Raw genomic sequence first — 26,955 nt, 5'->3', positions numbered from 1 at the left:
TGGATAGTCAATCAAATAGGGACAGCTGACTGGATATGCATGTGTTTCTCTGTGTTGAGTAAGGACAGTTTCCTTCAACACTGAATGTCTAAACATTTCAGCATTAAGGGCCAAAGTTTTACAGGTTGATGCAATTGGACGCTTTCAGCAAAAAGCCTCATGTTAAGTTAATTAAATCTTTAATACAAATTAGTACAGAGTGCCAAACATCTTTAAGTGCATTATTTTCTGCCCCTTTAGTTCTCCAACCAGGCATTAAATCAGCAGCAGCAAGTAAAATCTATTTTCTGTTGTTCACCCTATTGATTTAATAATCACTGGAAACTTTTTTATGTACCCTTTATGCCTGAATTAAAGGTTTAAATTGTTTTCATTAGCCTACTTTGATAACTTGTTTGGTCTTTTACTATATTAATTATTAACAATTAAATCATAATGATTTTCTCATAAATCTACTGTTGCAACAGCAGCCCAAACATCTTTGAACCTATCCTTTAATGTCATACGAGCCAAGACGATGACGTTAAAGGATAGGTTCACAATTTTTCAACCTGTCTTAAAACAACAGTCGGATGCCCAGATGACCACTGAAAGAGGTCTTACTTACTGTTATCAATCATTCCTCCTGTTCATACTGGCTATTAAAAGATCCCCTTCAAATGTGCTTTCAGTGTAAGTGATGGAGACCAAAATCCACAGTGTGTTCACACAGTGATAGTGTGCAGAAATGCATTTAAAGGTTTATCTGAAGCTTATATGAGGCTTCAGCAGTCTGAGTTAGTCATATCAAGTGGATATCTGCCACATTTAGTCTTTTTAGCATCAAATTCCCTTCAAACACACACATGCAAATAAAACAAACAACAGTCCACACACTTAACACTTGTCAAGTAATTTAATGTCTTTGTATTCCATCTCTCTCTCTAAATCTGTCATCTTCAAAATAAAAAAACAAACAAAAAAGACAAACTCGTGTTCGTACCACACACAGTGTTGCTTAAAACAGCAACTGACATATTCACATACTAAACCTTCACAGGTAAAAACGACAATGTTACTATAAAACCGCATAAAAAAACAAAACACAGAAGGAATTCCACACAATTTTAAAAACTGTTTGGTAGAAAAAGTGGCAAGAACTGCAGGCTATTGATACTGATGCTAATACATGGAGTGCTCAATATGGGGCCATACACACTGACTGCTGTGTAGGAGACTATGATAAGACAAATGAATTATAAGCTTTAGTAAAAATACATAAAATGTGCTGCACTAAATTATACCTGTGGGCTTCTCTATCCAGTGTCCTGAGGACATCAAAGGACCATCAGACTGATGAAAGTTGTTTATAATATACACTGACTTCTTCTTTAATTATTTTGATGGCTATTATTTGTACTTCGATGCAATTTGGTAAGAAATGATTTGCCCCTGTGTTGTAATAACAGACTCCAGCACTCCTTTTGGATGGTCCAAAAACCGTTTTCAGTTCTAATAGAGTCAATCCAAATGCAACCAATAAGAGAGGTCATATGTCCAATCGATTTGGACACAGGGTCTAACTGACCCTTTAGCTGCTTTGTGGTATTTCAGCTTCAGCTTTTAGGATATCCAGCAACACCTCAGTGCTTTTGATAAAGATGGTCCAGTCCTGCCCTGTGAGATAAACAGCATACTGACAGGTACAGATAAAAGACAAGTCTAATATATGCAATACATCCTCCTTCTGTTCTGGTCCACTCTTCATCTTCTCTACACACAAACGACTCTGGCGCCTTCTCGACATTCTTGTTGGGGATGTTTCCTTCATTTTTCTATGGATGTTCATCTGAGCTGGAGGAGCTGGGCAGGAGAACACACTCCTGTCTTCTGCCCCTTTTCCGCCTCCTGTTTGCGATTCGCAGCCTCCTGCGGATAACATCTGAACGACAGGTGTGCACACAAGACATTAATCAAACTTTACTGAAATTAGATGGATAGTTCGGGCATAGGCCGAGGAATAACTGATTAACAGGAACTTAAATTAACAAATGGATCAGTATGAGAATCTGAACACTGATGAAGGTCAGGGTGATCCCTGTAAAGGAAGGTTAGAGGTCAGGGTCTGTAACTTTAGCAGAGTGGGCTCCTATGTGTGTATTTTAGCTCTCTGGTCTAATTGATCTCTGCGTGTTCCACCTACCTGCCACGCTGTCGTAGTCCTGCCGCGGGTCACGCCAGTACAGACTGGGCGTGGTCCTCCAGTGGCGGTACAGGCGCGTGTGAAGCACCGACAGCGTCAGGAGAACCAGCAGGAAGCCCAGTGCCGCCGCCGCCCACACCGCCTCGTCCGTCCTGGGTGTCCTCGGCAACCCTTTGCTCATTACCGCGGCTCGGCCCTCGGCCCCTGAGCCCTTGGCGCATTCGCAGTGTTCGCCTGCTTTGCAGCTGTCACAGTCGTGGGTGTTAGGCAGGTAACTGGCTGGCTGTGGGTTTTGGTGATGTTGGGACAGAGGCTCGGATTGGCCGGTCTTGTCGTTTATATGGTGAGAGTGTGTACCACTGTGTGCGTGCTTATGTTCCACCTCTCTCTCTTTTACATCTACTACTTCATTATCCTTCATCTTTCTATTTGCTCCGACGTCTTTATCGGAGTTTTTCTCTTTCATGCTGCGTTTAGTAGAATCTTTGTCTCTCTGTTTGGTGGAGTCTGTACCTTTGTCTTTAGAGCTGAGGGTCAGGGCTTCAGGCCTGGCAGTATGGTTTTGCTCACTGTGCTGAGCTTTTGAGGGGTTTTGGTATTTGAGGTCAGTGTGTGCAGGACTGGGCTGCAGGGCCGTCTGCAGTGTTACCCTGTGTTTCTGAGACTCAAAGGCCCCGACTCCTAAAGAATCAGGTTTAAGTGTAGCCTCTGATATATTAGATCCTAAAGGAGTTGTGGGCCAGGGTGTAAGGCTCTGACTTTGATTTTGGATCTTAGACTGAGCTGGAGCTTCGCTTGGATTTGGTGGATCTGAGAGAGTGGTGTTCCCTGGAGGAGAATCTGCTGATGAGGCGTGCGTGCTGTTGTAGTTCTGGGAGTTCCCCGTCCCGTTGGTGATGGTTTTGTTGGTCTGGTTGGTCAAAAAACTGGAGACCTGTGTTGTGGTGTCTTCTTTCATGTTCTCATTTGCAACGTTCACTTGATTTTGTCTGATGACAGCTCTTCTTTGCCTCCTTTTGACATGCTTTTTCAGTTGATTCATTTTTTCGTCCTTCACGGTGGAATCTAGTTCTACCTCCATCGCTCTGTTGGGCAGAGAAGAGACGGTACGCTCACAGCACTGCCTCAAAGACTCCTGGGGATTAGGAGAAACGGCTACTTAGAAACATCTACAGGACTACTACTGAAATAACTCTTCTCTGCTGCTTTAATTATAGTGCAAGTAACGTTTCTGAGAAATCAGCACCATGTGAACTAAATCAGCACAATTGAACAGCTCAAACCTTAATTTTTGTTGAGTGCTCTTCTGGATGTGCGCGTTGCTGTCGATGCTGCTCTGCTGACCACGTCAGCAGCAGGTCGTACTTCTTACTCTGGCTCGCACCGCTGAACGGATTTCTTGTGGTTGTTGTGGTCTCCAGCCAATCACAGACGTCTGAAGAGGCAACAGTGGACAGCTCCAAAGTGCGACCCCAAGACACCAAGGCTATTGGCTGAACACAGAGCAAACAGTGAATATAATGCCACTCCCTTTCTTCCACTGGCTGAAATCCACCTTCAATATCACAGTATGCTAACACACTATAATTGCCCTAAAAGGTCCTGTCTATAACAAGAAAATAACAAAGATGAGCAGGATCCTCCAAAAACATAAAGATAGAGAGGAAGCATACTGGAACTACTGACTTCATTTATGCAATACAGTGTTTCCCCTAGAATTTTTTTCCAGGCCTGGTGGTAGGCACCAAAAAATAGATGACTTAATAAGCTGCATTTATTGCATAAAAATAAGCTTGAGCTTCCTCCCCCCTATCTGCCCACTCTCACTTCTCCCACTTCTGTCACTCTTCCTTCTTCCCCATATGTATTTTTGCTTGTCTCCAGAGTTTTGGAGAAAAACTTTAATATATTTGGTTATATTTGTCCCCTGTGTTAGAGCTTTTTCTCTTTAGGTGGTGCCAATAGCTAACCTGCATCCCATACGCTCTTACTCTGCAGTAATTTAAAGGCACTCTGACAGCAGTGGCACTCACATCACGTCAAGAGTTTCCCGGGCAACAACACAGAGGTCGACTCATGTTTCAGAACAGTGCTGCGCAGAGGCTCCCAAATGCAAATGATTACTGATTTTCCGAATGAATGGATATTTGGCATTATTTTTGGCATTAAAGAAAAGTTTTTTTTGGCCTGGTGATGCCAAACACTGCAACAAATGGAGAAAAGTAGATCCAAAAACAAAAAAAATAAGCTACAAAAATTGGGAATCTGTTATTTCTTCTTAACATTACTCTTGAGTATTTCCAATGGCTAATTTGTGTTGTTATACAAAACTGTTGTTATGATCATTAACAGTTGAACTGGCTTTCGTAGCATCAAAGCACGCTACTGACAATACCTGTAATATAATAAAACAGAAATATTGATAAGAATGGAGAGGTTGATGGTTGCAGTAACAAAGTCTTTCTACTTGTAAGACAACATAACTGATTTAAATATCTAGAACACCTTCATCAAGGCTGTTAAAGCCTAAAAGGTGGATTAGCAGATACTTGATAGGCCTGGCTTTGCTTAGTCAATACCTAAAAACCTCCAATTGTGCAACAGCGGGATTATGTTACATCTTGAATTGTTTGGCCCTGCTCAAGTATTAAAGCAACAAAGAGCATGTAATTACAGTTTGCAAAGAAAATATTTCAACAAGTGAACTGAAAACACAGCTTTAAAAGAGTAAGACAGTACTGAGATTCCACTGTCCCTCACTGCCATTGATGGGTTACAAAACAGAGAGGAAGTGTTTGTCCTACCATGTGTTTATTGAGCTGTGGATGTGAGGTAATGATGTATTCTGGCAGACAGGAGCGGGCCAGCGCAGACAGGAGGAGGCGCTCATGGAGAGGAGCACAGGGATGGTAGAGCAAAACAGTAGCTCCATGCTGGAAAATACACAAAAACACAAGCACACATGTGACAGTCATTATCCCCATTTTCTGCGAAAAAAAAAAGAAAAGAAAAACCCTAAACAAAACAAAAACATCGCCACAGGGTTTCCACCAGTTTTGTGAAACTTTATGACATTCAGTAGCTACAACTGAGTGTCTCCATGATGTAAATATGATATCTATTATATTCCTGCTGTTGTTAAAAAATGTTTTTCAGCTGACAAAGATTCCAAAGAGGAAAACTTCTGGAGAAAAACAGCTGAGAAACACCAACTAATGTGTACTGTGATATACAGTATATTCTGGTGTACAATGGCCCATTAATAAGAATCCCTGATATGCCATTACTGTTTGTTAAATCCTTGATAATCCTTGTTTGTTTGTTAAATCCTTGAAAATCCATATCCAGTGGCAGCCCTGAAGCCAAGGGTCTAAACAGGGAGAATGTGAGTTCTGGAAGATTCCCTGTATTGTTCATTTAAATGAAAAGACTTTGGTTGTGCCTCAATTCTGCAGTTTGATGCATTTCTGGGTAAAACATTTCCCTGTCATGGGAAATAATGAAGGACAAACTGTTCAAAATTGGGGAAATGGGGAAAGTACAGACTCAGAATAATTGGTTATTCTAAGAAAACTGTTGGTTGGACAAATTGGTATCTCCAACAAATTGGTTGGAGATACTTGGATGCCTTTTCATGTGGCACAAATTAAAACCAATCAGCTATAAATCATTTAAGGTGAAATTGTTGTACATTATGATAGAGGGACTTAGATGTATAAGTGTGTTCCTTTTTTACAGCAACAGCCATATTATATGTGTCAAGCTGTCTGAATGCTGAATGTACATGCGGGTACTGTATGTGAGTACTGTCTACAGTAAGTCTTGCATAACGCCGGAACAACAGGTTCACGAAAATGTGACCCTGTTGTTTTTCACCGATGCTGTGAACACTAATGTCTCTTAGTTGACTGTAGTAAGCAGATATAGTGATTATGTTGTGATGAGTGAGGAGATGGAGGCAGAAGCAGCACAGCAAGAGATGTCTGATGTTGTGACTTACATGCAAGTTATTGAGCCACCGTTGAGGAGGACAGTACAAGTACTCTCCACTCTCTGCCCTTATTGGTCTGTACGCTCCACTACAACACACACACATACAAATACAGAGACACAACATAATAAGAAGACATCTGTCAATGACTTATTGCAGCACAGAGACCAAAATTAGATATTTTTGTGGGTTTTTTAATAAGTCTATCCACACAGCCTTACCTGTTGGGAATGGTGTGGCTGTAGGAGATAGGTTTATCCATGCAGATTGGCTTGGCTGGCTGCAGGGACAAGAATTCAGATAAGAGTTTATCACCATATATTTGGATTGGTTTTATAAACCCAAGACAAATACCAAGTCAGCAGCTGTTCAGTGTTCACTGAGTTGTTGTTGGCAACAGTTACATAACAAGGAAGATATTTTAGTTAACTCAAACTGAACCTGCAACTGATACATTTCATTATTTCAGCATCATAAAGGTGTTCAGTTTATTTCCTGCATTGGGTTAAAATTTGTGAACTTTGAATTAGGATTTGTCACTGAATGTAATCCTGCTGTGTTCTGATTTAAATAAAAAGCCAGGTCATGTTACTGTTGGAGGGTCAAAGGTTGGGGAAGATTGGACAGAGATAGCAGTTGCTCTCATAAAGTGCATGGTTAGGTGTTTACTCACCTCAGGATCATACACTGTGTCAATACTGGGAAGTCTCTGTAGATAAAAGCAGAGAGTGAACACTGGTTAAACAACTGAGAGAGCAACCTAAAAAAAAATACTTGATCATTGCCAATGTGTGTCAGTCTGTGAGGGGATCACAAGCGAACCAAGTAGTTTGTAGAAGTTGAGTTACACTACTGGGCAGAGTCAGATGTACAAGGTTTTCCACAACATTTACTTTCCTATGATTGTTTAAACTTCCTGGTACCCAGTGTATTATAGCACACTCCACCCATATGAGAGAGTGAGTCACTGAGGATAATGTGTAACACAGATGATGATGATGAGGTCTGCTGCTGTATCCATGGTTACCTGAGTAGACTCTGGCCACATAGAGACTGGACAGTCCCAATAAACAGCATCCGCACGCAGCAGGTCCCTGTCCAGTGAGAGCTGAAACACACACACACGTATAAACTTATATTCATAAAGTACAAAGTCTCTCTCCCTCTCTCTCTCTCACGCACGCGCGCGCACACACACACACACACACACACACACACACACACACACACACACACACACACACACACACACACACAAGCGGACATGATATTTTGACTTACTTTTCCATTGTCACAGCCTGGCCCCGGAGACTCTGAGACACCGCACCGACCCAAACTGACCCACAGCGCGGCCAGTACAGTCACTGTCAGCGGCGGGGGGGATGTCGTTTGGCTCGGCATGGTGACGACCAGTCAGTCATTCAAGGTGTGAAAAGACCAACATTTAGCTAGTTATCATGACTTCCCTCGGGTGCTCTAGCTACAGAGTCACTGACAAAGAACTGACCTTTCACAAAGCCAAAACACTATTTTCCTTTCCATAACAGAGCAGGAGTGGCGAGACATGCAAATGTCGGTTAAAAAGGTAACCGTCACACCCCGCAGACAGTCCGGTTTCTTCTTTGAGGTAACTTAAGCTAACGTTAGCTAACTGTTCTACATTATAACGTTAAACTAAAGATTGAAAATCTTCCAATTATCACGCAGAAAATATATTACAAAGTGTCCTCTCAACATTACTTCGCTATGCAACGTTTGATAAACTGCGGACAAGCAGCCGACATTATTGAAAGATACCGTTTCCCCTAGGATCTTCAAAATAAGGCCATTGTATCATAACTTCATTAACTAGATTATGAAGTTGAAACTTCATAAACTAACTAGATCTTCTTCTATGTATCTATATAGAATGAGTCAGCTAAGTATTTTACACCCTATAGTTCAGTGTACTCCGGTGTTGTTTTCTGTTTTGAATTAAGCTAGTGATGTTCATACTTTTATTTAGAAAGCAAATTGCTTTTCCGGAGTTCCGCTGGCTCTCTTGTGATCTCAGTTAACTTTACAAGCTGTAGAACTACGGAAGCTGGAAGGGAACAAACTATAGACGTTTGACCTATGTGGTCCATGGTTTTAACCCTGAATATCCTCTGGGAGGCGACAAAACATTAGTCTATTTAAATCAGTGTTCATGATTCATGATGCGTGTGTTCTTGTTTATTTGATTACTACAAACTAATGGAAAAAGGAAAAAGTTTCCTATCTGCGACTTAGTTCAAACTCAGTAATGCGCTGCTCCAAACTAAGGACAAACAAGTTTTGTGCGGTAGGTATCACGGATAAATCTCTTAATAATAATTAATTCGTGCGTACAAAATTGTAATGGTACCATCTGTGGTGGAAGAGGTATTCAGATCCTTTGCTTAAGTAAAAGTACTAATACAGTAGTGTAAAAATACTCCATTACAAGTAAAAGTCCTGCATGAAAAATCCTACTTAAGTAAAAGTAACTTAACTATTATCAACTTGATGTAGGCTAGTTAAAGTATTGCAGTAAAAGTAGTGGTTTGGTCCCTCTGACTGATATATTTTTATATATGACATCATTAGATTATTAATATTGAAGCATCAGTGTTAGAGCAGCATGTTACTGTTGTAGCTGCTGGAGGTGGAGCTAGTTTGAACTACTTTATATACAGTTAGCTAGTTTAGTCCAGTGGTTCCCAACCTAGGGGTTGGGCCCCTCCAAAGGGTCACCAGATAAATCTGAGGGATCGTTACATGATTAATGGGAGAGAAGAAAAAACAAAGTTTTGAAACACAAATCTGTTTTCAGTTTTTAGACTTTTTCTCTAATCTTTGATTTTTGGTGAAATATTGGATCATTTGAACATTTATTGAAATGAAACCATGTGAGAAGTTTAGAGGGAAAAATCACTATTTGGTGATGCTGTTAACAACTCACAGACATCTGAAATGTGACCCAACTACACACTGCTTTTTGTAAGACATCAAAAGCCAAAAAGGTTGGAAACCACTGGTTTCATCTTTAACAATGTGTTGTATTTTAAAAAGTTGTTGTATTATCCATTGTGTCAAATCTTCATCTGAAAAGTAAACAAAGCTGTCAAATAAATGTAGTGGAGTAGAAAGTACAATACTTCTCTCTGAAATGTAGTGGAGTGGAAGTATAAAATAGCATCAAATGGAAATACTCAAGTAAAGTACAAATACCTCAAAATTCTACTTAAGTACAGTACTTGAGTAGATGCACTTAGTTACTTTCCACCACTGGGTACCACAGACCTGTTTCTATAGTAAAACTTACCTCCTGGTTTTGTCCTGGGGCAGATAGTGTGAATAGCTACTATCCTCTCACCACAGGCATTGAAACAGGCCTTACCTGTTAGCACAGGTAAACCTGCCAGTCTACAACAGCCAGGATAACACCTGGTGTTGCTTTCAAAATAAAAGAAACTCTATAAAAATAGTCTGCCAAATAAAAAATGCAGGCCTACAATCTGTCAGTTGTTGTGCACACAGATGGTACATATGAATGAAATCATCGGACTTGGTACATAAAATATATATTGGGTTGATTTTTTTTGCAATGCTAAATAAAATATTTCATAGTGGGTTTTATTTTGAAACTTTTGAGGAGAAGTCTCTTTTAATTTGGCACAATCCCTGTTTCCCCCTCCCATATCACTCTCCCCACATACGCACACCTTGTCATAAAACTGTACGGGTGAGTCTGTCAGAGGAGACCTAGGTCCCTGGACAGAGGAGAAGTCTGGACCTAAATGGAGTCCACACTCCACAAAGGTTTGCTTTCTTTTTGGCTATGATTTATTCAGCAGTTTGCTTTGTTTATAGTTTGATGAAATTTTGGCTTGTTTCTCTTTTAAGAGAGAGACAGTAGTTGTTTCAGGAAGGAAACAAATTACCTGTTTATTACTGTTTTATATACTGAGATAGCCTATTTACACAAAGCAGACCCCTTCTGCTGTTAGAGGTGTGGCACTTTGCTGAATTATTGTAATAGTTAAGCAATTCATTGGATTTATAGCAAAGGGCAGTAGATAGTCCTCAATTTGCAGGAACCATTTTATTGATTTAGGCCCTTATGTTTGATATTTAGTCCTCTATTTGAAACTGGCACTCCATTTAAGGAAGTGAAAGAATAAGGAAGTGCCATCATTCCCTCTGCTGTTATGGTACAACCAGCATCATAGAAACAGGTTGCTAACCCTCTGTGAAATTTGCATATTCTGATGGTTCATTAGCTAGGTCTTTCTAAGGATTTTAAATGTAAAGAGAGGTAGGTATTGGTGCCTGTCTTCAGAACATCTCTAATCCTGTCAACCTGAACTGTGTAGCTCCAGGTGGAGCTGCAGGTGTGGTGCACCCAGTAGCAGCCCCTCAGGGTGGTTTGCAGCCCCTTGCTGAGGTGGCAGAGCCTGCCGACCTGGGAAAGGTGGAGGGAGACAAGAGTCAACCTGGACACCCAGCAGGAGCAGGACATATACAGGTGAGTAAGGGACACGTTTAAAGCACACAGAATAATCTTTTGCAACAAGGTGAAGAGCAGCGACCCATAATACTTTATAACCAGATATTCATGCATCTGCATTAAAGTAAAGAACATTAAGTGTTACTGTAATGCATATCAGCTCTGTTTGTGTGTATTCATTCCCACCAGATGTTCTAAAGATTTTGAGGGACACCGGAAATAATGTCGGTTTTTTATTTTTGTCTTTCACAAGGTGGTGTACTCACTTGACAGCTCTCCGTCCTCCTCGGACAGTGAGGATGAAGGTATCGGCAAGAAAGAGAAGAAGAAGAAGAAGCTGAAGAAGAAGAAGAAGAAGAAGAAGGTATGTGTTTTAATCTTATCTTCAAAACTAACCAACTACTAATCACTACTAACCTGAACAGCAAAGTGCCTAAATACAAATATTAACAAAACAGTTACTGTCAGCTTAAAGGGAAATAATGTCTCCGCTGTACCAAGAGAATCTTAAATGGCTTGAAGTTTGTTATGGAGTTAAACTAATTTCTTGATTGACACTTGATTCTGCTTTTACTGTACCATTATTGAGTACAGTCTCCGCAGCATGTCTAGTAAAATATTACACCTTATTAGATGGTCAGTCAATCCTGTGGTTTTTAGCGGGTGTTGCCCTGATTAGAAACTACACTCAGAGAGTTGCACAGTCCTCACAGACAGAGGAAGGAAGTGCTGCACCAAGCAACAGCCAGTCAAACAGGAGAGGACTAGGAATGAAATGATCACTTTCTCAATAGGTTCGAGTGGCTCACGGCATAGCTGTGATGGGCGTGTGTGTGCCTCCGTGTGCCTTCTCGGTAAAATGGTTTCTCATATAATTCCCTTTGTGTGTCGCCGAGGGCTTAGAACGCCCCTCCCTTCTGCTGCCAGCCACACTCCTCTCTCTAAGCGTCTGTGACAAAGCCCTATTCCAGTGTGTTAATGGTGACTCATTCATTTAGACTCATTTATCACTTTCGCCAACAAAGGAGGGTATAAATAAATCTGTCCAAAGTGTACACAATGTTGAGCAATAACTTCCCTAACCTCTTTCTCAACAGGATTCCAGCTCATCATCCTCATCATCCTCTTCTTCATCCTCCTCTTCCTCCTCCTCTTCCTCCTCTTCTTCCTCCAGTAGCTCTTCAGGCAGTGACAGTGAGGTAAGTCTAGTTATGGCATAGGTTACGCAATTACATACCTTTCAACACCAAAGAGCTCAGAAGTCATATTTTTTCAGCTGAAGCCAAAATATCTCAAAGGAGTGAAAGAGAGTGTAAATCTGATGGTGTTACAGTTTTGTTTATGTTAATCCTTGAGAAATCTTTCCCGCGGCGGTGCTAAATTAAGTCCTTGGCCACAAGCACAAACAGTTTCACATCAGCTCATAGGGGACTGATAGTCCTTTCCAACTATGTCGCTGCCTCAAGTGAGGATATAAGAGTTTGTCAGAGCTGACAATACAGTATGTTAAGAGAATATTTAGGGTGGGATTTCTTTCAAATTGAGTGAAATCTAAAAACTGAGTATTCATTATAGTCTTTTGGCAAGTCGGGGATAAGCCCGTCAACTCTCCACCAAGTCTGCAACATCAACAAGAGCACTCAAATACCAAATGGGGCATGCACTACTTTCACCTTTTTGCCTAGCTTAGTAAGGTTCCGCTTCAAGTAGCTGCAATCACACGATGACTTGATGTCTTACTCATTTTCTGAAGGCGTGGGCTGAAAATCAGGAGGTGCGGGAAAGGCAAGCGGCTCAGCTGTTGCAAGCTTTTAAGACAAAAGACTAAAAGAAAAGAAAAAAATCAGTTCAAAGAAACCTCAGAGCTGAGTTTTTACCCACTAGTTCTCTTCTGATAGGAGTGATTGGTTGTAAAGTATTAAGGTGAAAAAAATCACAAGATCAGAGCCTTTGAAGGTAGGAGTCCATTACACTGCCGTGCGATTCAGCCTGAGTACTAGGCGGAGGCACATGTAGATCTGATAGCAGGAGATATCTGACAGGAGAGGAACACACCCAGTCATATGCTTGACATGCCTGTTGTGTCAACCACAGCAAGTCATGACACTACACTCAGATGTGATTTTTGTAGCTGTTTTGGGGAGAATGGGAACGCCTCAGAAATATGTGTGTGCAGGTATGGGGGTGTGTGCGTGCTTACATGCATCGTTACACAGCAGTAGTAGTAGTGTATGGCCATGCAGCCAGTTGGTGTGTAATATGCACAGTCTGTGCATGTCATTTGCTGTGTGTTGGTTTTGGCTTCTTGGTCACAGTGGGTGTGGATGTTTGTTATCTAAACGCGGTGAAGATAGACAATTCTTCATGTATAACTAGTGGGTGACACCCAACTATGACTGTATCATGATTTTTTATTAAGCAAATATAAATCAATTCATCAACAAGCTTCACAAACAAGCACACACACACATTATAGTACAACAATTAAAAAAACAACACTAAAACACAACCTATAGTTATGACAGAGTCAACATTCCCTTGCAGGATGACAAGAAGAAGAAGAAGAAGAAGAAGAAGAAAAAGGAAGAGGAGAAGGAGTACGTCTGGGACAATGTCATCATATATCAGTCTGGTAAGTGAAATACAGAATTTCCCCTTTGCAACGTTCTGCAACATAGTTTTATGTATTCAGATGACTGCTTATATCAAGTCTCATGAGATGAATGTGTGTCTCAGCTCTGTGTATTCTCTTTTACAAAAGCGTGTGTTGCATATCACAGTTCCGCCCAAAGTGACTTTGTTTGCAAGTATGCTTGTATTGCAAAAACTTGAAAAAGCGTTTCTAAGGTTGTTTGCAAGAAACTGAAGAACTTCATCTTGTCTGCTTTTGTTTCACTTAGAATATTATTCTCCATCTTCTCCTTAGAGAACTCTGCAAGTATAATTCAATAGCCAGTTAACGTACAGTCTGAATAGTTGCGGTCTGTATTTGAGAGTGAGGCCAATTTTGACATTTAAAGTCGATATCTTGCTGAAGGGCACTTTGGCAGAATTGAGTTGAAACCTCCAGTTCATCCAGATCTTTCAGATTCACTCATGTCTTCATCATAATGGACTGACAATTGAAGTATATGGTGACACAGAGAAGAGAAGGGTTGCCAGTCAAATGGGTTGCCAGTCAAATTGCAGCAGTTGTAATCTGCACATATTTCCAATATTTATAAAGCCCTGTGTTTGGCTGTATTCATTGGTAAAGTCAGCAGAATTACCATGAACAATAATCTGCAGAATTTGTTGTCAATACATGCAATTCATACTTGTGTTTTACATTTGAATGCATTTAATGTTTTCAGGTACCGAAGGCCAAATGGAAGAGCCGTCTGCAGAGGGACAGAGTTTGAGCCAGGTGAGAGAGAAGTCGAATGCTGTGGCTGTTGAACTTACAACTGGGGCCATGTTTGAAATAAATTTCACTTCAATGTGTTATACCTTGGATTTGCTAATGTCTGTAATCCATAAAGAATCATATCATATCACATTACAGAATTTCTCTCCTCTTCTTGCATTTTTCATTTTGCCAGCCTCAGGGTCTCGACTCATCAGATGAGGAGGATGACAAGAAGAAAGAGAAAAAGAAGAAGAAGAAGAAGGACAAGAAGAAGAAGAAGAAGAAGAAAAAGAAGACGAAGAAGAAGAAGAAGAAGGTATTTCAAATTTGCCTATAATGCAGCAGATTATACAACGATAACTAACTGTCTTAAAGGACCAGCACATGTCATTAAACCATACATGTAATGAAAACAATAAAACATAAAACACTCATCTGTTACTGAACATCTACCTCTACTTCCCAGGATTCCTGTTCTTCCTCATCTGATAGTTCATCCTCTGACAGTGAAGATGAAAAGAAGAAGAAGAAGAAGAAGAAAAAGAAGAAGGTATGATTAAAAAATCAGTTTATTTAATACTATGTAGTTACAATATTGTGGATATCTTGGGTGTCATCTGTTTGGTTTGACTGTTCCCTGTTTAAATGTAAATGGCCAAAAGTGTTGATTGTATTGTTTCTTTTTCTTTCACAGGACTCCAGCTCCTCTTCCTCAGATAGCTCTTCTTCATCTTCTTCTGACAGCGATGATGACAAGAAGAAAAAGAAAAAGAAGAAGAAGGACAAGAAGAAGAAGAAAAAGAAAAACAAGAAAAAGGTAAAACAATGAAGATGTTTTGTCATTTGTCCAAAGCAGCCTGTTATTTACTATGTACATTAAGACTGGGAGGGTTCAGCAGATCACTAATATGTAATTTGTACATTTTCACTAAAGATAAAAACATTTTTTATTGACACAGGATTCCAGCTCTTCATCTTCATCATCATCATCATCATCATCTTCTGACAGTGACGAAGATAAAAAGAAAAAGAAGAAGAAGAAGGATAAGAAAAAGAAGAAGAAGAAGAAGAAGGATGAGAAAAAGGTAAAAAAATTCCCCTCCTTGTTTTTTTTAAAAAGCCTACGGCCTCTAAATTATGTAGTAGGTTTTCAGGTCAGGGGCGAGGCTCTTCATCATGTGACCCTCTCAAGGTATTCCACTTATTGTAGGAATGCTGAGTCAAGTTTCTTTGTTCTCTGCCTGCAGGTGGCTTAGTTTGTACTATGTTATGCAAAAAATATGATGCAAAAAATATGAACAATATAAGGCAGAAACTCTCCATTTCTTAATTCACAACTGTGGAGAAGCTTGTTTTTGTTGTGCTTTTAATAAAGAACAAACCAGATTTGTGAATAGTGCATACCTCCTGAGAAAATGTGTAGCTCTTGTGCCTGTCAGGACCTGTAAGAGGATGGAAAGATCTTTCCACATGCCTGTATGTGTGTGTGTGTGTGTGTGTGTGTGCATTTATTGTATAAAGGTTTGTATGGAGATTTGTAGGGGAAATAAAAGACGATTGATTGTGTTTGTGCTTTTTCACAGGATGAGGAGCAGGAGGAGATCAGCAGTGGTGCTGCTCTTTCAGCAGCTGGTGAGTGTTTCCACTTTTTGGTGATTGAAAGAGACTGAATTACAAATGACATCGTCAAAACCAAACCTGTTCACGAGGTTGATGTAGTATCTCTTGGATTTCTCCTTTTCTGCAGATGGTGAGATTGCAGGATCAAGTGCTGATGGAGATAAAAAGAAAGCTAAAGATGCCGACAAGGTGAAATACTCAGACACACACTTTTTGCATATCGCACAAATATATGCAACAAATGCACAGATGAATCATTGCTTTCTTTTGTCGTAACAACAGAGCAAAGCAGAGGCGTTCCATGACGGTCTGGAGGAAGGCCACTTAAGTGATGATGAGGGAGAAGGAGGGGAGGAGAAGGACAAGAAGAAGAAGTTGAAGAAGAAGAAAAAGGTGATCACCATGTGTACGCAGTGATAAAAAGAGAATGTCTCTAAACAAAATGTTGTTGAAGAATGTAGCTTTTTTTAATGACCATCACTTTTGTTATAGTTCATTATTACCACAGTGTACTGATGCAACATTTGCTGCATAGTGGTTGGTAATGTCTGTGTTACAGAATAGTCCAAATTCACCGTGACTTTTTTTTACTCCCTTTTTTTTCTCAGCAGGATTCTTGCTCATGTTCAGATAGTGATGATGACAAAAAAGACAAGAAGAAGAAAAAGAAGAAGAAGGAAAAGGTATACAGACAGACTATGTGTACATCATGATGATAGTGAAAAGAGTGCTGTACATACAATATGTATGTTGACATTTTTATATTGCACATTAAATTTAGTATATTAGTATAAAACAGATACAAAAAATGTGCTTCTGTGTGCAGTTTTGGGTGATTTGAAAACTGAATTACTCATAGGTGTAAATATCTCTAACTGAAGTGGGATGTTTGTAGATATCAATGTGGATATTTGTGTTTGATTTGATCTATAGGACTCCTCCAGCTCCTCCTCTTCATCATCCTCTGATAGCTCCTCCTCAGACAGTGAAGATGAGAAGAAGAAAAAGAAGAAGAAGAAAAAGAAGAAGAAGAAGATGAAGAAGAAGGATAAGGTTTGTCTTCTTCTGTATGTTCCTTTTTTGTATGTTTGGTTGTGTATTGTGTTAATACGTTGTTCTCGTCTTTCTGTCTTTACAGGATTCCAGCTCTTCCTCCTCCTCCTCCTCATCCTCCTCCTCCTCTTCCTCATCTGATAGTGAAGATGACAAGAAGAAGAAAAAGAAGAAGAAAAAGAAGAAGAAGAAGAAGACGAAGAAGAAGGATAAGGTTTGTCTTCCTCTATATAATCCTAATTTTTGTATGTGTCCTTTTTTTGGTTGGTTCATTTGTGTTTTGTGTTAATATTACACTGTTCTCATCTCTTTACAGGATTCCAGCTCTTCCTCCTCATCCTCCTCCTCCTCTTCCTCATCTGATAGTGAAGATGACAAGAAGAAGAAAAAGAAGAAGAAAAAGAAGAAGAAGAAGAAGAAGACGAAGAAGAAGGATAAGGTTTGTCTTCCTCTATATAATCCTAATTTTTGTATGTGTCCTTTTTTTGGTTGGTTCATTTGTGTTTTGTGTTAATATTACACTGTTCTCATCTCTTTACAGGATTCCAGCTCTTCCTCCTCTTCCTCCTCCTCCTCCTCATCTGATAGTGAAGATGACAAGAAGAAAAAGAAGAAGAAGAAGAAGCAGAAGAAGAAGAAGAAGAAGGTGAAAAATAAAACATTGTTTTAACATGCTGTTGAGTAAACATGGTTCACTTTCCACTGTTCTATGATGGTATTGTTTTAGAGGATTAATGCCCCTGAAAGTCATAAAGATTCCTGTTGGTTTCTGTGACTGACTGACTGATGTCTTTTCTAGAAGCCCTGCTCCTCTGATGATAGCTCCTCTTCTAGTGATGATGACAAGGTGAGATGACACACACATGAATATAATGTTCACTACTTCAGATGTTTACAAAATCAACAAATACAGTGAATGCACAATTTTATCATGAGTCTGTGTGTTTTTTTATTTAGAAAAAGAAGAAAAAGAAAGATAAGAAAAAGAAGAAGAAGAAGGATAAGAAGAAGAAGAAAAAGAAGGTGAGACAAAGCTTAAATATGAGGTCCCTTCATGTTTTACATGTCAGGATTTTACCTCCTGAAAATCAACAAATATGTTCCAGAAAGGTTTCAAAACACAAACTCCAAAATGCTGAAACATGTGGAACATGAGAATAAAGCAGCCTGACAACTCTTTCTATGTGAAATTTCTTGGAAAAACTTACTGTTGTTGATCTTCAGTAAATGTCTGAATATGTAGAGCGAAACAACTGAATCACAATGTCAGCATGCACGAGGTGGTGTGATGAGCAAACAAGCACAACAGTATCTATAACATTAACGTTACTATGGTGTAATTACTACTGTATAAGTTAAATATGACATGTTATCTTTTTTCTGTCCAGGATTCTTCTTCTTCTGACTCCTCCAGTGATTCTTCTTGTGATGATGATAAGAAGAAGAAAAAGAAGAAGAAAAAGGACAAGAAGAAGAAGAAAAAGAAAGACAAGAAGAAGGTAAAGCAATTGTAAAGCAGCCTCCTGCTTCTTAATATTTGTTAGTGCCATTTCCTATGTATATTCAGATGGGATGTCTCTTCATGAAAAAAAACAGCAATACACTAACAAAATGTATTTATTTACATCTAAGGATTCAGATTCTTCTAGCAGTGATGATGACAAGAAGAAGAAAAAGAAGAAGAAAGACAAGAAGAAGAAAAAGAAGAAGGACAAAAAGAAGGTAATTCAGTGGGTGTATAATGCTCATCTTTTGTTTTACAAAAAGAGAGATGATCAACTGTTGTATGCTTTGTATTTGATCAGGACTCAAGCTCCAGTTCATCAAGTTCATCTGATAGCTCCAGTGACAGCGACAAGGAAAACAAAAAGGATAAGAAAGACAAGAAGAAGAAGAAGAAGAAGAAGGTAAATTTAAAAAAATGGAAATATCATCAGATTATGTTTCATATACTGTAAGTGACTGAATCTTACTGGTTCCCTGCTCCTCAGGGTTCGGGCTCATCTGGAAGTGAAACTGACAAGAAGAAGAAGAAGCAGACTGTGAGTTTGCTTTAAATATAAATTATATACGACATATAAGCTGTTATTCGTTCTTGGCTCAGGCTATATTTGCTGTATCCTTCATGTGGGGTGGTGGTGTTGATTTCATTCCAGGGAAGCCCTGATGGTGAGGAAAGCGGTGAGCCAAAAATGCAGGTTTCAGGCTCAGGTGGTAGCGAACTTTCAGCATCCGGTGGCAGCAGCTCCAAGCCTGGTGGCGCTCCCTTTGCACCACTTCCCTCTAAGCCCCTCCTGAACCTGGATTCTCAGAGTTCTTCAGCTGTCTCTAAGCCTGTCACGAAGCCGGATCCTCTGAGTCCTTCAGCTGTCTCTAAGCCTGTCCTGAAGCCGGATCCTCTAAGTTCTTCGGCTGTCTCTAAGCCTGTCCTGAAGCCGGATCCTCTGAGTTCTTCGGCTGTCTCCAGGCACTCTTATTCTGGCTCCTCACTGAGTATGGTAGACAGGATTCGCAGACCTCCCAGCCCCATGGAGTCCTTGATTGGGAACCCAAGGAGATACGGAGACGGAAGCACCCGTTCCACTTCCAACCTCACCTCTAGTGATCTACTAAGAGGCCCCAAGCCTTATCAATGATGAGATGTCATAGATCTAAATAGATGTTACTGATTAAAAAAAAAAAAAAACATAGCTTACATGACATTGGAGGAAGTTGAAATGCATGCAATCTAAAGATGTGCTCTAATGATGAATCTTAGAGCTCTGATGAGGAAAATATGACCACTCATATAAAATAAAATGAGATGTTTTTGTTGTGTTTTCTTGTGGAATACAGAGGTTACTGGGTAAAGATGCATTGTGACATGATGAACATGTGCACACTGAGAGGGATAATCGTATCCTGAAAAATTATAATATTATAATTTTTTAAATGGTAAGAAAGAAAAAGCACATCTGTGGAGGAAATGTCAATTCACATGAAATAATTCAATACTTGCTTGACAGAATAAAACAATACGATTTTATTTCGTTTGCTGTGTCTGTTATTATCATTATTATTATTATTATTATTATTATTATTATTATTATTAGAGGTAGTATTAGTTGTAGTATGAAGTAGTCTTTTTTATAATTTTGTGTAAATTTACATTGATGGCAGCAGGTTTATTATTACTTTCATAATACAGTTGGGGCTTTACTGAAAAGGTCCAACACATCTTTTCACACCTAGAAAGGCAGAGGATTAATGCTTGTGTGTACTCAAAACAAAATATGGAACAAGGTCTCCCTGAACCAGCAAAGACGAATGAGAAGTCACAATCCTGATGTCATTATTGAGTTAAATATAATATATGTAATATATATATATATATAATATATATGGTGTATATATGGTGGTGAAGGAAGTATCCGTATCCTTTTCGTGAGTGAAAGTAGAAATACTGAAATATAAAAATACTCTGTCCTGTACTTAAACTATCTAAAGTAGAAGTAGCTACTCATAATTCAGAACAATGGACCCTGTGATTGTTACACTATCATATATTACTGGATTATTATTGCTGATGCTGTAAGTAAATGGAGCTAATTTTAACTAGCCTATTTTATATACTGTTGGGTAGTTTTGAGCAGTGGGAAATGTTCTATAAAATAAACTCATGTTTTGTGTGTAAAATCTTCATCTGTAAAAGTTAAAAAGTATAAAGGAAACACTCAAGTAAAGTGCAAGTATCTCAACTGTGTACTTCCACCACTGAATATAAAATCTTGAAAAAATAGTATAAGAACATTTAGCAAACAATAACTGACAAAAGCTTATAACTCAGAAGTCAATAATGTGTCAACTGCCTTTAAAAACTCCTAAAGTTCCTAAAGCCAATAACTTTTCTAACTCTTCATATAGCTACTCCTGTGTGGAAGCTGTAACATATCATCCACTGTCAAAAACAACTGCTTAGTGGGTTTATGTTGTTTATGTGTTGTGCTGAAGCATCTGAATGAAGAATCAACTACATTTTATCATGTTTGCCACACATATTATTTTGAGAAAAGTGGAGGCGGTTCTGCTTTATTATAAAGTAAAATATGAACCCTCACCTGTCACTTTGCTACAGCCCCTTACACACGTTTTACACAAATAATTATTGACGCAGTATCAATAATAGTATTTGAATTTCTTATTTGTGTTGGTCTGTAACGTTCATACAATTCTTAACTCTGATACTGAACATAAACGTGAATAATAAATGTATTAATAAACTGGAGCCGTGGTTGGAGGTGTGGTCAGGTTAGATCACGTGGTTTAGGTGTTGCCATCTCATGTTTCTTCCTGTTTGTGAAAAAAGCAGCCTGTCAATCTCTGCGGTCACTTGTTTGGACAGGCGCACAGACAAGCTTTGGTTTCATTAGTGAGTATTAAACATTAATCCCGTAAGTGTGAGTCGACGTGGGTCGGCTGATTTATGTAGTAAACATGTTTCCAAGTAGCGAGCAACAGGCTTTTTAGAGGGAAGTTTTACACCTGACAGCTTAATTATTCAAATATATACACAAGAAAAACAGTGACAAATTGCATCAGTGTAAACAGACCCAGCAAGGTGTATTTACTTGATATATTGCAGTGTTTAGACGTTTCTTTTCTTGGTGAAAGTAATTCAGATTTTTATATCACTTTTCTTCTAAGCCTGCTCACCATCTGTCTCTTTTGCTTGCTTGCAGCTTTGGGTAAAGATGAAGGTGCAGTGAAGAAGGAGGAAGCTCATAAGGATGAGTTTAATTGGCCATGGAGCAAGGACAAGGATAAGGTAGGGAGGCTTTGCACTGTTTGTGTGCGTTGTAACAAATATGCTAAGAGCTTTTCCAGCTACTGAGAAATAGAATTTAGAAAAGTGTGTTTTTTTATATATAAATCTATGCTTTTAGCTGCTTTTTGGCAGTGACACTAGTGGGTCTCGCCAGGGCACATTACTGGAAGGGGATATTGAAAAGTTGCTTCTCTGGTAAATTTACTGCATCTGAACTTTTTTGCCTTTTTTTTTTTTTAGGACGGTAAGGACAAGTCCGGCAGTAAGGACAAGTCTCACAGTCACGAGAAGTCTGACAAGAAGGACAAGTCTGACAGTAAGCATAAGTCTGGCAGTAAGAACAAGTCAGATGAGCACAAAGAGCATAAGAAGAAGAAGGACAAGAAGAATAAGGAAAAGAAGGATGGACATAAATCAAGCAGCTCATCCTCATCTTCATCCTCCAGCAGTGATGAGGTATTGTACTATTGCACTATTAGAGATATTTTATTTGATATAAAACAGTTTTACTCTAGTGAACAAGTACACCCAAGGACTGACCTCTATCACTGCTCACTGCTCAGTGTGTAAAAATGTTCCAACATTCCTCCGTTTGTAGTTCACAATACATTTAACAGCAAAATGCAATAAAATGCAGCTCAACAGGTAACACCCCAGTCACACCCCGTTTCAAAGGTTACTTATCACGGGCTCGTTGCTCGTCACCCGGTGCGTGTGAAAGATCCAAAACAGGTCTTACCAGCAGTGCCAGTTGTAATCAGCTGCGACACACCCACCTGTGTACAAGCTGTCTTCATTCATACGTTCACTACTCCTCTTTTGTTGTCAGGTGACCATCTTCCTTATCTGCAGATTTATTTTTATCTTGAGCAACTTTTGCTCTTATCACTTTTAGGCTACATTGCTTTCATTTTGGTGCAGTTTTGTTAGTCACATTGGTATGAATAATAGGTTTTCCATGCAAATGACTGAAGCAAAAGAGGAAAGAACCCAGCCCAGGGTGGGAGAGGAGAGAAACAGGTCAGATAAGAGTCATATAAGAGCTGTTCTGTCTAATTGCCTCCCCAGAAGTGAACACAGACCTGTCATAGCCTGACTCGCCTCCGTAATATTCCTGCTCCAAAAATGAATGTCATCTTGGTGTTTATGTTGCTGCCAGAAAGATTCATACATTCATGACAGGAGCTGTGGCCCTCAAGAAGTTCTTTAATAAATCATGTTTTCTTTCTGCAGTAACAGCATTGTCCTTTTTGTCATTTCAGAACTGATGCTTCCTTGGGGGACCAGCCTGCTCTGTTAGTCTCTTATGATCTTGTGTATTGACATATTGAGTGTGTGTTGTTGAGTGTGCAGTAGTACCAATCTTCTTTCTCGTCCTTGCACTTACGTCACTGTAACATGTTGGTCTTGTTTAAATAAATCTGCTACTTCCTAGAAGTAAATGTTACTGAAAACAAGCAAAATGCCTGACGGATTTCTTATTTCTTCTTCTATGAAGTTCTTCTGTCAAGTAAAGTGTTTCCTTCACCACAAGATGGCAGTGTTTTCTGTTTTTAAGGACAATCAAAGTTTGAAGTTCAAGTAGACAATGAAAGTTTTATTTTCAAGATTTATAGGTAAGAATACAAAAAATATACACAATAATTTATTGTAAATGAGACATTTGCAAGTATTTTGGACACAAGTATAAGTTTTGTTGCAAAATAAAAATGGATTTTCTGTCGAGAAAGATGAATATATGAAAGGACCTCATTGCATGGATACTGTTCAAAACTCAGAGCACTGACCCTCAGTGAGTGTAATGGCTGCTTGATTTCACTTTAAATTACTCTTCTCAGCAGACATCAGTGGATCTGAGTTTGACTTATTCAAAATCAACAAAATATCCTTAGGGAAAAAATTAAGCCGCTTAAAAATGATCCAACAACTCAAAGAACACATGATGCAGCACTAAAAAGAGAAAAAAGGATCATCCGTTTACCTGACATCAATATTCAAGTTATCGTGAACTCCAGCCAGGACTGTCAGGAGAAGAGAATTACAACATTTAACATTGAGGATCTCCTTCAGGTCTTTTGAATCTTTTATAGGGGGTGCAGAAAAAGAAAAATGGAGCAGTTTCAGAGAAGAATCAATAATAAATCAAGCATGCATCTTTCTGGGGGCTGCTGAAGAGACCCAGTGTAACCCATCCATCATGGTCAAACCTGTGTTTTATTTAACCTAAGGGAGTATTGAAGGGGAACATGAGTGGATGGTGTAAAAGAACATTTTCTTGATGCATTGATCTGGTCGAGGTACATGCACGAGGTTTAATTTGTGCAAAAAAAAAGTAATCTTTTTTTCAGAACAGCATATATTATTGATGTTATTCCTTTTTAAAATATTTTCTCACTGTTGGACATCATTTTGACTTTGTACATTGCTTCTGTTTGATTTAGTGCAGCAGCAGTCACTTGACTTGGCACATCACACGTGTCATTTGCATTTGTCTGTAGCTACTGGGAAATGAATACAACAGTCAGCAACACTATTTTGGAGAAAATATTTGCACAGGAAATGAATCAGCAACTATTTTGATCACTGATTCAATGTTTAATACAGCTATAATAACTTTATTTATATAGCACCTTTCATACAAGAAATGCAGCTCAAAGTGCTTTACAACAAGAGAAAGTACATGCACCAAGTGCTTTACGTGAAAACATAAAAGCAAAGTCATTAAATCATTTTTAAAGCAAAAATGACAAAGATTCTCCGGTTCCAGCCTCTCAAATATGAGGATATACAACTTTTTCTTTTTGCTTTATGTGATAGTAAACTTATTTTTAAGGATTTGGACAGTTCGCTCAAAATAAAACATGCAATTTCAAGATCAATTCAATGTCACTTTTGGCTTTAGGAAACTGTGATGAGCTTATTATTTTCTGACATTTTACAAACCCATCAATTAACCAGTTAATCGAGACACTAATCAGCAGATTAATTGATAATAAAAATTGCCGCCCTAACTGAACCTCATACATAAAAGATGAATCAAACATAGCTACTGTATATGCAAAGACAAGATAATGACAAAGATTTTTAAAAAATAGCATCATATGCTACAAAATCACTTTAAGAAAAGTATGCATCAGTGCATTTTTGACAAACAGAATGTCATACATACACGTAGCATCCCAGTAATCATGCTGTAAATCATGGTTTGTCTCATCTCACAGGTTCAGTATTTCCTGTGTGTGACAATACAGACTGTGTTTGTCATAATGGCTTTGATTCAGAAGGGATTCCTCCAGGTGTGACACCAAACCTTGTTTACAGCATCAAACTTTTAAGATACAAGCCGATGTGCTGGATGTTGTTTTCCCTCTGATGCAACTTGCATGAATGCAATATCACAAAATTTACATGAACTTTTTTTAGAAAAGGAGCTGAGCACGCATGTGAGACAAGTTTAAAGTTCAGGCAGGAAGAGAAAGAGAGGAACAAAGAGGGAGATGTGAAGGCTTCGGGGCATCCCTAAGATTCTCTAACTTGTACCTTATATGTCTGCAGTGACAGCTAAACGTCTGTGAAATCCTGCCAACAGCTTTGTGCAGAAGACAGGATGATAAGATAGATGTCCTCCCGTTTGATTTTTCCCTTTTTTAAAGTCTAAAAATCTAATTAGGGGAGAAAATTTAAAGGAAAAAAAAAAAAATCAGTCGACACCGTTTCTCTTTTGATGTTTGGAAGCTTTTTTTGGTGAAGACATGGTGCCGACACCAGAAGTCTTGTGAAGTAGGAAAGATGTAAGCAGTCATTTAGTGCTGAGGTGGGCGAGGTTTGATCAGTGGATTAGAGTGATTAGAGGCCTGAACACAGGTTGTTTGATGCAGCCTGCTTATTTTAATCACTGAGTAGTCCTCTTAGCCTGCAGTCACTCTTGAGTAAGTTTTTCTTCCCTTAATGCTGCTCTTCACTGAGGAAATCTTCGAAATGAATGATTTGTCTGTTACACTGCCACGCTGCACCACACATTACCGTTTTATTACAACTTACACACACAAACTTTGACTCACTGAGATTAAAAACTCTCAAATGAAATTGTATGTAATTGAGCATTTTATTATCTTTCACATGATTTGGAAATGGAGTGTGTGTGTGTGAGTGTGTGTGTGTAAGAAAAGACAGTGACAGATGTGTGTTTGCTTGTAGGCTCTGTGTGCATGCACAACACAATCTGTAGTCTGTTTGTTTTGTGTGTGTGTTTCTCTTAGTGCCTCTGACATGTAACAGACTTGGACTGAATGAAGAACTCATCTAGAGTGAAGCTCCCATTGTAGACTATCTCTGTGTTACAGTGACACCGCATTGATATTTACATTATAAATTATGAAAATGAATCAGAATGTTGAGTCTAATGTAGCAACAATGAGACTGATGAATTCTATAGTTTTGCCAGAATATGAAGAATTAGGCCTACATTAGCTATGTTATTATTATATATTTCTGTTATATTATATTGCTGCTATTTTTTTTTTAGGTTTTTATACTTTTGTGTACTTTTTGTTCTGGGTGAAACGTAATTTCATTTCAATGTATGCGAGTATTGAGAAATGACAATAAAGAAATCTTGAATCTTGAATATTATTGATCATATTTATTATAATTATGTATACTTTAAAAGTGCCATACTTAGCCTAAGTATGCACATGGTGACTATAAAGAGTACAACATCTATTCTGTTCTATTTTATTCTATTCTATTCTATTCTATTCTGTTGTGTTCTCTCGGTATTCTGATCTGTTCTATTCTACTCTGTTGTGTTCTGTCGGTATTCTCTGGACGCACCGCAGGAGGGCACGAACGTCTCTTTCTCTCTCTCTCTCTCTGGCGTCAGCGGTCTCCCAGCAACAGCCGGGCTCCGGTCACCCGCTGCTGAGCGCCGTCAAGCCGCACAGACACACTCAGACCAAACAGGAAGTCGGGTGGATTTTAACTACAGAATAAATGTATTTTGAGTCCAGGTGAGTTTCTCAGCTTAGCTCACAGTGGAGCTGTTAGTCTGTCTGACTATTGAAGACTGTCTCTAACTCTGCTGCATTTAGACAAACTGCCAAAGCAACGAGTAAGACTTTTTCAAGGTAGCAGACCCCCGATTGGTTGATTAATCCACGTTTTGTACTTGAGCATTTTGTGCAACAAATACATGGATGAATAAATGAATTCATTCCATTGAATTAATGCTGCTTTCAATACACAAAGTGCAGCGTAGGCATCCTGGAATGGAGGAGACGTTTTAAGTTGCAGGCTATTGCTTGTTAGTTACAGAAGAAGATAGGGCCACATGAGAAAAAATCATTTCAGTACTGAGTTTAAAGTCAGTTGAAAATTTCAATTTTAAGTTTAGAAATCTGACTTTAAA

General features: G+C 38.9%; 4 protein-coding genes and 1 long non-coding RNA gene across 5 annotated transcripts in view; 4 read left to right on the top strand and 1 right to left on the bottom strand.

The window, feature by feature from the left end:
- Positions 1-876: 876 nt before the first annotated feature.
- Positions 877-7,727, bottom strand: tp53i13 (tumor protein p53 inducible protein 13). The gene is made up of 9 exons (XM_042415183.1): positions 7,455-7,727; positions 7,201-7,281; positions 6,847-6,882; positions 6,395-6,453; positions 6,183-6,261; positions 4,987-5,115; positions 3,466-3,675; positions 2,183-3,317; positions 877-1,921 (listed from the first exon to the last, which is right to left on the bottom strand). Exons 1-9 carry the CDS (start codon positions 7,572-7,574, stop codon positions 1,815-1,817), a joined length of 1,956 nt encoding a protein of 651 aa, XP_042271117.1. The 5' UTR covers positions 7,575-7,727; the 3' UTR covers positions 877-1,814.
- A 2,246-nt stretch (positions 7,728-9,973) lies between these two features.
- LOC121898930 (protein FAM133-like) lies at positions 9,974-17,329 on the top strand. Its single transcript, XM_042414460.1, has 16 exons — positions 9,974-9,995; positions 10,556-10,701; positions 10,937-10,988; positions 11,682-11,712; positions 11,858-11,882; positions 13,228-13,315; positions 14,037-14,089; positions 14,265-14,387; positions 14,535-14,621; positions 14,766-14,814; positions 15,511-15,515; positions 15,655-15,703; positions 15,819-15,880; positions 16,300-16,374; positions 17,061-17,109; positions 17,286-17,329. Exons 1-16 carry the CDS (start codon positions 9,974-9,976, stop codon positions 17,327-17,329), a joined length of 960 nt encoding a protein of 319 aa, XP_042270394.1.
- A 401-nt stretch (positions 17,330-17,730) lies between these two features.
- On the top strand, positions 17,731-19,769 carry LOC121899153 (microtubule-associated protein RP/EB family member 1-like). The gene is made up of 6 exons (XM_042414786.1): positions 17,731-17,767; positions 18,133-18,243; positions 18,377-18,466; positions 18,550-18,648; positions 18,736-18,786; positions 18,901-19,769. Exon 6 carries the CDS (start codon positions 18,937-18,939, stop codon positions 19,378-19,380), a length of 444 nt encoding a protein of 147 aa, XP_042270720.1. The 5' UTR covers positions 17,731-17,767; positions 18,133-18,243; positions 18,377-18,466; positions 18,550-18,648; positions 18,736-18,786; positions 18,901-18,936; the 3' UTR covers positions 19,381-19,769.
- Positions 19,770-21,436: 1,667 nt separating this feature from the next.
- On the top strand, positions 21,437-23,011 carry LOC121899167. The gene is made up of 3 exons (XR_006096639.1): positions 21,437-21,548; positions 21,789-22,004; positions 22,811-23,011. It is a non-coding gene; the product is annotated as an uncharacterized LOC121899167 (long non-coding RNA).
- Positions 23,012-26,387: 3,376 nt separating this feature from the next.
- The window catches only part of igsf11 (immunoglobulin superfamily member 11), a 104,852-nt gene continuing 104,284 nt past the window's right edge, over positions 26,388-26,955 (top strand). Inside the window, exon 1 of the mRNA XM_042415211.1 lies at positions 26,388-26,557. The gene's annotated coding sequence lies outside the window, so the exon portion shown is untranslated. The remainder of the gene's footprint in view (positions 26,558-26,955) is intronic.

The sequence above is a fragment of the Thunnus maccoyii genome, chromosome 6 (genome assembly GCF_910596095.1).
Source record: "Thunnus maccoyii chromosome 6, fThuMac1.1, whole genome shotgun sequence".
NCBI lineage: Eukaryota > Metazoa > Chordata > Actinopteri > Scombriformes > Scombridae > Thunnus > Thunnus maccoyii.
The sequence above is the reverse complement of the archived record's forward strand: the minus strand, read 5'-3'. Positions and strand labels throughout refer to the sequence as shown.